This window comes from Vombatus ursinus, unplaced genomic scaffold (genome assembly GCF_900497805.2).
Source record: "Vombatus ursinus unplaced genomic scaffold, bare-nosed wombat genome assembly UNPS02014780.1, whole genome shotgun sequence".
Classification (NCBI taxonomy): Eukaryota; Metazoa; Chordata; class Mammalia; order Diprotodontia; family Vombatidae; genus Vombatus; species Vombatus ursinus.
In genome coordinates, this window is record NW_020954558.1 from 1,358,493 (window position 1) to 1,369,782 (window position 11,290).

The following is an 11,290-nucleotide window of genomic DNA, read 5'->3' on the forward strand; positions in this document are numbered from 1 at the left end:
AGCTGATCCTATAAGAACCACTACCATGGCTTATCTTGCTTAACAGGACATTGCCATGGTAACAGACAGGATGGCCTTGACCACCTAATTAGCATACTTGCCACACTACTCACTGTACTAGGTTGCAAGTTCCCTAAGAGCTCTGCCCGCCTTTATTAGTGTTATAAACTTTTTTGCCACTTGACTAGGAGACTGCTTGAGTCTCCGAATTTGTTCCAGACAACTCTGCCCTGTACCTCAGTATTTTGGAGCCCCTACATCCCTAAAATCACATCAATGAACATTTAATGAGGTGAGCTAATAGTCTTCAGCTCTTTCTGCTGAGAATATGGCTTGATCACTGAGACTCAGCAGCCTCAAGGTATCTGGGCATGGGAAGCCATCTCCATCTGTCCCTCTCTGGCTAGTTTTCTCCTTCATCAGCTGAGATACCTTAAACTGTAATGGAGGGGACCAAGGAAAAGGTATGCCTCCTCCAGGCAAACACTGGCCCAGACTGGATTCCATTTATATTCTAAACAGAAATTAGGTCTCCCAGTTGGGTGGGATCCCATCCACCTAGTTAAAGAGCATGTGCCTTGGGGGCTAGAAGCAAATCTCATCACTCAGTCATGCTTTTCAAAAGCTGAATGACTTTTCCAGGACATGGGTTCGAAAACTTCTAGGAATATTATTGCCAAATTCCAGAGTTCCCAGGTCAAGGAGAAAATATTGCAAGCAGCCAGAAAGAAACAATTCAAATATTGTGCAAACAATCACAGTAACGCAAGCTTTAGCAGTTTCTACATTAAGGGATCAGAGGTCTGGAATATAATATTCTGGAGGTCAAAGTGATGAGGATGTGATCTAGACCCCAGAAAGGAAAAACCCTGGACTTTCCCACAAGGTCAAATCTCTGGCATTCCTTTGAGGCTATAATCCCATCAACTGGCCTTTCATTGTGGCTACACCCAACCTCTGTTACTCTTCCCTATGGCCCCCAGCCATTTCCCACCTTTAATCCTAACTAGGCTCCATTCTCCCTTGGCCTCCTGGTCCAGGTCCCAGGAGTTCTGTTCACCCCAGCTTCCTGGTCACTCCCATCTAGATCTCCTTAGACCCCCCCCATCCCTCCCACAGTCTTTCTGTATATAAAGTCCATCTTGTCTCCATTAGGGTGCTCAGATTCTTAAAATCTATCCACTGCTCACTCATGTTCTAATAAACCTTGTCTTTGGTTGAAAGAAGGCTTGAGTTGAATTCTTTAGGCAGAACCCATGTGTCCTGATCTTGGGGTGCCAGCACCCCTAAAGCTCTAAACCTCATCATAAGGTTCCCTGCACCTGGAAAAACTGCTCTTCACCAGCCGAGACTTGAAGGTATGTAAGCCTCCCTCTTCCCCTAATCCCTTTTTTGGCCCTGCAATTGAGTGGATTTCCAAGCAATTAGGAAGGCTTGGCTTTGTTGAGATTTAGAGGTTTAGGGGTGCTGGTGATGGGGTTGGGATCTGGGCCCCAGAAAGGAAAAACCCTGGACTTTCCCATTGGGCCAAATCTCTGGCGTTCCCCTGAGGCTATAATCCCATCAACTGGCCTTTCATTGTGACTACACCCAATCTCCCCTCCATTGTCTTGCCTTCCTATGGCCCCAGGACACTTCCCACCCTTGGTAATACCATTACATCATGGACTACTTGGCCACTCCTAGATCCCTCCCACAATCTTTCTGTATATAAGCTCCATCTTGTCTCCATTAAGATGCTCAGATTCTTATAATCTAGCCCCTGCTGAGATTCTTATAATCTAGCCACTGCTTACCCATGTTCAGACTCCTTAAGAGTCTACCCAATATGCCAATGTTCTAATAAACCTTGTCTCTGGATGAAAGAAGGCTTGGCTTGAATTCTTTCGGGCAGGACCCGCGTGTTGTGATATTGGGGTCTCAGCACCCCTAAACCTTTAAACCGCATCATTTTGGTGGCCCATATGGGAAACTGCCTAACCCTAAATTCTTCTCCAGTCAAGACTGGAAGGTATGTAAGCCCCACCTCCCCTTCTTGCTCTGCAGTTAGGGTTGCTCTCCAAGCACCAAGGCTTAGAGGCGCTTTTCAGGCAGACAGTCATGAGGCTGTCTCCCACTCAGCCTGACCCTCTCAGGCTCTTTCTTGGTCCACTGGGTCAGTTCGAAGTCATAGACATGGGTATACCTTCAGCAGCACAGAGGACAAGGACGGATGCCCTATCCAGAAGCATATGCCCAATTCTGTCAGTTCTCTTGGCGCTAGAGAATAGGGAGAAAACTGCAGTTCCTTTTTGGTTTCCTGAGGCTTACTTATTCCCTTCCCTATACACCCCTGAATACTCCTTCATGGAGGTTACAGGGAAAAGTCAGAACAGCTAGAAATGTCTTGGCAGATTCTGGAGGTTTTGTGATTGATGATTTTGCAGCTCCTCCTTACAACAATGGTCACTCCTTTCTCCCACTCCCTTCTCTTGAGTCAAGAGAGTTATCTGTTAACCCCTCTCATATGAGAAGAGAGTTTCACCTTTCACTCACCTTTGATTTCACCCTCCCCCACCTGGGAAAGGAAGGAGGGGTGAGGGGCAGCAGCTACAGCATGGGCCTCCCTGGCAATGGGCTTGGGCCCTAGGGCAACCTTTGCCTGGAAGCATCACCCAGGTTCAGCATATCCTGCTCAAGGTAAAGAAGCTAGCCTTCGAACTTGGGTAAGCACTCTCTTTTAAAATTTAGTTTTAACTATTAATGATGAGATGTTGACTCTCTGTGTAAATAATTTGGAAATGAATTTAACAATATAACAAAACTGGAGTCACCTGACTGATAATGGGTTTGTTTCAAGTTTCAAATTGGTGAACTTGTTGTATCAGTTATGTGAAGTAACTTTTCATAATTTGGTTACGGCTAAAATAATTTGGCTATTGTTGGTTATTGTTTTAATGTGCAAACTTACCAAAAAGCCTGTTTGGGTTTTGTCTTGCTAAGAATTTGCAATTACATAGAAATCACAAACGAACGATTGGCTTTTTACACCAGGACGAATTTAAATTTAAGATGTAAATCCTGGAAAAGTTTATCCTAAGCTATGATTAATGAAACTTGCTGTTTGAGGTAAAAGCTCCTAGGATTTTATTTTGAGTTGTCTGAAGGATCATAATCCATCCATAATCAATAATCCACCATCTGAGAGAAATGCCACAAGCTACTCAGAGAAGGTGATACTGATGGGAAGTCAGCAATGGGGAAAGCTGAGAGGACAATTTTAGCCTCAGTCTAAGATTGGATCCTCCTGGCTCAGTTTCCCCATTATGTTCCTGTGAAAAGGAATATTACCCATCTGGCTATTCCTGAGTCTGGCTATGAGGTGGATTTGATAATTGCATGGTGGGAAAACTGAATTATTTGAATCCAAAGAGAGCTAAGGATGTTTTATCCTCTAAAAGTTGGGCCCTAAATCTAGTCCCTGCTTTATATCTGGGCTCTGCAGTCTTCTCTGTCAGATTTGTGTCTTCCAGACTACAGGCCATTCACCTAGAGATGGTAGCAAACATCAAATACCAGCCAATGTCTATTGTTCTCTGGATGCAGCCTGTGCTCAGTTCCAGGTAACCTCCTCTTTGAGACCCCCTCGAGGCAGGGACAGCTCTACGCCCCTTGCCAGCAGGAAGCAGATTGAGAAGACAAGACCTTCGCCCCTTACCCCAAAACAATTTGGGTCCCATTTGTTTGAGGGGGGAATGATGAAGATGGGATCTAGACCCCAAAAATGAAAAAACCTGGACTTTCCCACATGGCCAAATCTCTGGCTTTCTCCAGAGTCTATAATTCCATACCTCCCTACGGCCCCAGGCCACTTCCCACCCTTAATCCTATCTACTCTCCACTCTCCCTTGGCCACCCCTGGAGTTCTATTACCTCATAGACTACTTGGCCACTCCTAGATCCCTCCCATAGTTTTTCTGTATATTAGGCCCATCTTGTCTCCATTAAAATGCTCAGACTCTTATGATCTAGCCACTGCTTATCCATGTTCAGACTCCTCAAAAGTCTGCCCAATATGACAATGTTCTAATAAACCTTGTCTTTGCTGAAAAGGCTTGGGTTGAATTCTTTTGGGCAGGACTCGTGTGTAATGAAAGCAAAGAAGACTCACAGTGGATACTAGTTACCACACTGACTCTAGTCAGTTAGTAACTAGCCTTTTTTTTTTTTGATGAGGCATTTGGGATTAAGTGACTTGCCCAGAGTCACACAGCTAGTTGAGTGTTGCATGTCTGAAGACACATTTGAACTCAGGTCCTCCTGACTCAAGGGTCAGTGCTCTATCCACTGCACCTCAACCAGCCTTTATTAAAGTGCTTACTATGTGCTAGACACCTTGCAGCCTTGGTCTTTCAACTCCTCCTTAATATTATGCTGTATCTCAAGATAGATCTGGGGTGTGAATCAATGTGATAGAACAAATTTCAAGAATAAGGACATTCTCTTCTTCCTCTTCCTTTTTTTCCCCCATCTTTTAAATTCACTGTTATGATATAGGGACACAGGAAGGGTCATAGAGAATTCTATGTGATGTTAAAAGAATAAGGGCATCTCAGATTTTTACAATACAAGAATAAGGTTATTCCAATTCCTTCAGGTGCCACAAAAATAAAAAAGGAAAATACATCTATATCAAGAAAAAAAGAGAAGACATCCTTACCTATATGATGCTTTCCATCCAAATGGGGAGACAACTAATCTTTATAAGACAAGCTATAGGATAATCAAAGGCAAAATTATACAAGCCAGACTGCCAGACTAAATGCTTTGGCAGTTCAGTAAAAGGCTGTCACCAAGAAAAGCTCTGAGATAGATAGGACATCCCTGCCAACAACAAAAGGCAATTATTCCCCAACAAGCAAGTTAGTACCTCTAAGGGCCTGGCCCACAGGCTCTAGGCCACAGGGATCATATTAAGAAGGAATTGGCTGAGAGAAGTGACTTTTACTGTAGGTGTCCTCAGAGGCTAGACAGTTAACTAATTGAAAGAAATGGCTCTTAACCCTTAGATTGGCACTGACCCAGGATATGGTTCATCTTGGGATAGAAAAGGGTAAAATTAGTGTTTTCTCTGGTTGTATTCAATGTTCAGCAATCAGGATCAGGGCCCATTTTTTTTTTCAGGGCCCATTTTGCCTCTGTTAGGAGGTGCCACTTTCTGCCAGCATATACCTAGCCCTTTACCTGGCAGCAGAAGCTTTGCCTGAGGATGACATGCTCACATATCCAAATGGAAAAGCAAACTCTCTGCTTCATGAGAAATCCCAGAGTTCTCAGACAGGAAGACCTGGGATTGGAAGGGGAGATGGGGCGATAGGGTAAAGGGGAGGGAGAGACTGTATGCATTCATTTGGGAAAAAATAAACAGCCTGGCAGAGCAGAAAACTCTAAATTGAGAATTGGCTTTCATCTAGATCGTCTGCCTTTGCCCCTCAGAAAAAACACTGGGTTTGGAATCAACAAGGCCCTCAATTTAATCAACAGCTCTGCTACTTACTACCTCATTGACTTTAGACAAGTCACAGCCTCTGGGCCTCCTCAGTTTCCACATCTGTAATATTTTTAAGTTATCTTCCAGATCTAAATGTAATATCCTGTGTAACTTCTGGCCTTGAGTTTGTAAATGCTTATGTAAGGGTGGGGATAGAAACGCCCAACCTAATTAATATGGAATAGAAGGTCAAGACTTCTAAATTGAATCAATCAGTCAAGTCATAGCAAAGCTGTAAACCAGGCATGGACTTAATCATTTTAGATGAAGTGCTTGATCACTGAATAAAATCAGAGAACAGCTCTGAAATGCAAGAAATGCATTTAAACTGGTTGAAAGCATCAGACCTATCTCTGGGCCTATGTATATTACAACAGCAGATTCTAGCAGCAACATGCCTGTGGCAAGCCAATCTAGTGGTGGCCAAGGGGATAGACTTCTTCCCCACACATCAATAGTCCCTCCAACCCACCTTGACCAGAGAACCTTTTGGACTTCAAAAGGTCAGAAGACCTGGACTTCCCTTCCATATCAGTAGCCATGACCCCAGAGCACCAGAGACTGATGGCAATTTCTGCACTGGAAGCTGAAAGATAGGATAAGAAGTAAGTCAGACTCAAAAATGGCAGCTTCAGGATACTACAAGGACACTGATCCTCCCAGCCCAGCATAGAGTCACATCAAAGGGGAACTTCATGAGGAGTCCACAAAAGGCGAAAGGACTTGGAATAGCCCAAGCCACGAGTGACCCTCTGGTTACATGTGCTCTCTAAATTTGAACCCACTCTCCCAGGGACCTTGTGTGTGGGAGAGAGTGCTCTTGCTTAGGAAGAAAACTTCCTACCACCTCTTCTTCACAGACTATTTCATTAAGTATTCCCTTTGTCAAAGCTAACTCTAGCTAGCTAATTGATAATCAGTGGGGAGCACTTAGCTCATGAGTCTTAATATTAATTAGTTAACAATTAGTAATGATTAATAACCCTCAGTCAGCTGCCCTCTGGGGTTCTAGCCTGCCAAAATGCATGGGAATTAAGCCAGAAGTGGGAAAAGGGTGCTACATATCTCTCTGTCAGGGTCATCTCCTCTGATAGAATGTAAGCTCCTTGAGGACAGGGTCTGCTTCTTGCCCTTGTATCTCCAGTGGTTAGCACACTCCCACACATTCATTTAATATATATTCACTTAATAAATGCTTATTGTTTGACTCACTTACCTTCTGAGCACCTGTTTTCTCATTTATAAAATAGTATCTAGCCAGGAGGAAATAGGGAAAATATTTACTTTCTGAATGTCATACTTCATTTCAGCAATAAAGTTGGCAATTCTATAACCGTAACAAAGAGCCTTCTGGGCACCCAACCGGCAAAGGTGAGTGCAGGTCCAGGGAGTGGACCCAGAAGGGGTGCTACACTTATTTGTACAGATTATGGCTAAAATAGAATACAGACCATTTTCTTCTGCAGCTGTAAGAAACTTCAGAGCCTAACACAAGCCTTACCAGAAGCATGAACTCCCCCCCCCCATAACACTCTCAAGGCTTATATAGATTAAGAAACATGACAGCTGGCTGCTCAAAGGTATAAAGGCCTTATGCTGGCCCTTAAGCTTACCTATGCGCTTCAGTGCCAAGTGTGCTACAGAGCCAAGCAGACCATAGATCATTCTTTTACATGAAATCCCTTCTACCACTTGACAGTAAGACAAACTCTAAATATGAAGAAAGGCCCTATACCCACGATTAGGCCTTAAAATATTGTCTTGAATTAAGAACACACTGCCTTCTAAGACATGTAGATGAAATTAAAGGGGTAGTAACATAATGCTAAATAATAAGTCTGTGAGGAAAATACAATTATCCTCATTTTATACATAAGGAAAGAGGCTGAGGGTGGTTACATGACTTGCCTAGGACTACACAGATATTCAATCAGCTCTTCATGACTACAAGTCTATCTCTATAGATATTCCCCAAAGCAAGTTCTTTCTTATGTTCTACAGAAAAAATTCTTAACCTGGGGGCTGTGTTTTAAAGAACTGATAATTTTATTTCAATAACATTTCAATAATTGGTTTCCTTTTTAATCTTGTGTGTTTTATCTTCTGCATTTAAAAACATTCTGAGAAGGGGTCCATGGACTTCACCAGACTGTCAAGCGGTCCATGAAAGAAAAAAGGTTAAGCAGCCCTGCTCTAAAGGGCTGTGCTGTACCCTTTGGGGGAATGTTGTATTGGGTAGCATTTTTGTGACTGTGAGGTAATAGAAAAACAATGTTGATACTACCTACTTGTTTCCCATCTCCTACCTCAGGCTTAGAGAAATTGGACATGTAATTGGTTCATTTATCCTATAGCAACATGGGTGAAGCCTGCCATGCCACCAAAATACTTCCTAGCCAGAAGACTGTGATCATTGCAACATAAAATAAACAATTTGACCTAAGGTTAGCAAATACCAATTTTATGTTGAGGGACTTCTGAAAGAGATGTTATTCTTATCTGGGGATAAATGGGAGCCCAATGTTGTGGCTTAGGGCTCAGGACCTAGAGAGGATCATGGTTCAGACTAGCTTTAAAGGACTTTAATTAGTTTAGAAAGCTTAGGTACCAGTCTAAGATTAGATAGATTCCTTTTATATACACTTCTAATTACCCTAGTATATTATTTCCAATCTTCAAATTCCCTTTTCAGGTAGAGGTCACTAGCTTTCCCTGCAAACACAAACTTAATTGACCCAACTCTGTTTACTTTCCTCTAATATACCCAAGGTTGGTAGATTAGATACCCCAAATAAACATCAGTGTCCACAAAACACAAGGCATTGCAGAGATAGAAAACATTCTTTGCTCTTGAGGTAAAGAAGACTCATATATATGAATACCTATGATATAAACTAGAATGCACTAAGTTGTCCTTCTGGGAGGGATGGCTGACTATTACAACATGTAAATATCAATTCTGGATGGGGAGAGGAGGGTTCGAAGAGAACCTAGAAAAGGAAAACTGATCAAATCAAACTCGGAAGAAGCTTCCCCACTTAGTCCAATTTTTAGTCCTATTACTTTGTATTTATGTACCACTTTCTGTATTAAGTACTCTGACCTCACTCCTCCAGAGCAAAGCTGGCTACACCCCCCTCCCCTATTCTAGGAATACCCTGAGGGGTTTGGATATCTCTTCTAATTTTATCAGCACATGACCTTTTCTGGATGTGTTTATCCCCTCTGTCAGCACCAGTGATTAGCACTCTAGTTCCACTTAACCAATTAGCATCAATTAGCTTTCACAAAGGAATATTTATTTCAAAGATATAGCCAAAACAGAAGTACAAACATTTCTCTCCCAAAACTTGAGGGGCACACTTTCCCTTATATTACCCCTATTTCTGGGGAGAGTGGGCCCAGATAACACAGAATAACCTTGGTCCCACCAAGTTCACATACAAATGCAATATCGATGGTAAATGAACTCTCTGCCTCAGCCACTACTGAGTGAAGGTCACTCACTGTTCCATGAGGCATCACTGCAGGGTTAACTGCAAACTTCAGCATGGACCTGACTCCCAGAGTTTCATATTCTCTGACCCTGGGTGGTTCATTCTCCTGACCTTTCAAAATTCACAAGAACATGGCTTCCAACTTCCAGCTAGGTGGTGCAGAGGATAGAGTGCCAGGCCTGGAGTCAGGAAAAGTCATCTTCCTGGGTTCAACTCTGTTCTCAAATACTTAATAGCTGTGTGATTCTGGGCAAGTCACTTAACCCTGTTTGCCTCAATTTCTTCCTCCGGTAAAATGAGCTGGAGAAGGAAATAGCAAACCATTCCAGCACCTTTGCCAAGGAAACCCCAAATAGGATCGCAAAGAGTCTGATACAACTAAACAACTTGAAAGAAGTCAGAAAAGCTAGGAGGCAGAGCATTCTGGACGTGGAAGATTGCTAGTGTAAAGACATACAGTCTGGAGCCAGTGCCATATGCAAGGAAGACCAAGAAGGCCAGCGTCACCAGATTGTAGATTACATGGAGGGGAGTAAAGTATAAGACTGGAAAGGTAGGAAGGGGTCAGGTTGTGAAAGGCTTTAAAGGCCAAAAAGAGGATATTACATATTATCCTATAGGTGATAGAGAGCACAGTGCCTGGCATATAATAAACACTTCATAAATGCTTATTTCCTCACACATCATTCAGCAGTAAGTAAATCTGAGGAAAGGTAGAGTTGGTCAGAGTAATCCAAGCTTGGGGCTTGGCAATGTGTGATGGTTGTTATGGTAGGGAGGTATTGGATTCAGTATAGAGGATAGTGTTGAGTTGAACTCATCCACCAAAAAGTCAAGAAGGTGCAGGGAGAAAAGTGTAGCCAATGTAGGGGTGAGAATCCTTCCAAGGCTACCTTCCATCTAATTTGTATTTCTCTTGTATCTGCTGATTAATATAAATTGTCTCCCCCATTTAAATGTAAGCTCCTTAAAGGCAGGGTGGGTTTAAAGGTCACTCAGACATTCAGTTCATCAATATTTATTACTCTTACATAGTACTTAATAAATCTTATTGATTCAAACTTCATAATACTATTAACACGGTCCTTAAATTAACCCAACTCCAAGTGCAAAAAAGTCTACAGAGCAGGGTTTGTTTGTGTGTGTGTGTACTTACAGGCTGAACTGAATAATAAATAGCTAACATTTATACAGCATTACTATGTTCCAGGCACTAAGTGCTATTATTATTAACTCATTTGTTCCTTACAACAACCCTGGAAGGTGGGTGCTATTATTATTCCCATTTTACAGACAATGAGTCTGCAGCAAACAGAGGTGAAGTGACTTGCCCAGGGTCACACAGCTAGCTAGCGTCAGGAGCTGGATTTGACCCCAGGTCTTCCTGAGTCCAGGCCCAGTGCTCTATGAAATGAACTGAACTGAATTAAAGTTGGAGAATTCCAGACTGGATTTAACCAGACTTCCACGAGCATGCTAGGATGCAAACGGCAAACCGTGACCAAAAAGTACTTGGTGGGCGGCCACATTTCCAACGACATTTGTCCCTTTAAAGTGTTATAATTAATAGCTCACGCTGACGGGGTGCTTTGAGGCCGCAGCACGCTCGGACGTGTCTTGCCCTCCGTTCACCCCTCGTACACGAGCAGTTTCTCGGCCTCTCCATCTCCCGCCTCTGCGCCAGGTACACGGCCAGAGGCTCATTCGCAAGGCGCGGGCTCCCCCAGGCGGCCTCTGCCTCTCGGTACAGCGCAGGCCGGGCGCGGCCCCGGCGGGAGCCCGGGAGGCGGCCTCCCCGGCTCCGCGGCTGCTTGTTTGTCAGCGCGCTCGTCCCCGGGGCCTGCTCCGGCTCATTAGCCGAGCTCCCCTCCGACCCCCCGCGGGGCCGAAGGACTAATGAGGCCCGCGAGGCCCGGGCTCCCTGGCTAGAGAGCAGGCGGCGCGGCCCAGTCGCCATGACAACGGCACAGCCAACCCAGCCAGGTTAGCGGCGGTGCCGTAGGCCGCATAACTTGGGCCCACAGCCTAAAGAGTGAAAAGGGGACACCCCGCAGCTTTTGGGTACCTCCAGTATCACCAAAAAAAGTCTGGTCAAGGGGCAGCGTCCCATAAGGCCTAGCGTGCTGCCGAGACGTCCGCGCTGAGACAGAGAGGTCGTCGCAGCAAGGCATTATGGGCCATCTGGGGGGACATTCGCAGTCCTCCGAGTCCACTCTGGACCCCAATGACCCTGTGCACTTCTCTGCCCCACGCCCCCCCATCC

General features: G+C 44.2%; 1 protein-coding gene across 1 annotated transcript in view; it reads right to left on the reverse strand.

Annotated features, from left to right (window-relative positions):
* LOC114046046 overlaps positions 1-10,984 on the reverse strand; it is a 32,563-nt gene extending 21,579 nt beyond the window's left edge. Inside the window, exons 1-2 of the mRNA XM_027866260.1 lie at positions 10,603-10,984; positions 6,003-6,116 (exon numbers count right to left, since the gene is read on the reverse strand). Coding sequence (XP_027722061.1) covers positions 6,003-6,116; positions 10,603-10,984 — 496 coding nt within the window. The remainder of the gene's footprint in view (positions 1-6,002; positions 6,117-10,602) is intronic.
* Positions 10,985-11,290: the final 306 nt, after the last annotated feature.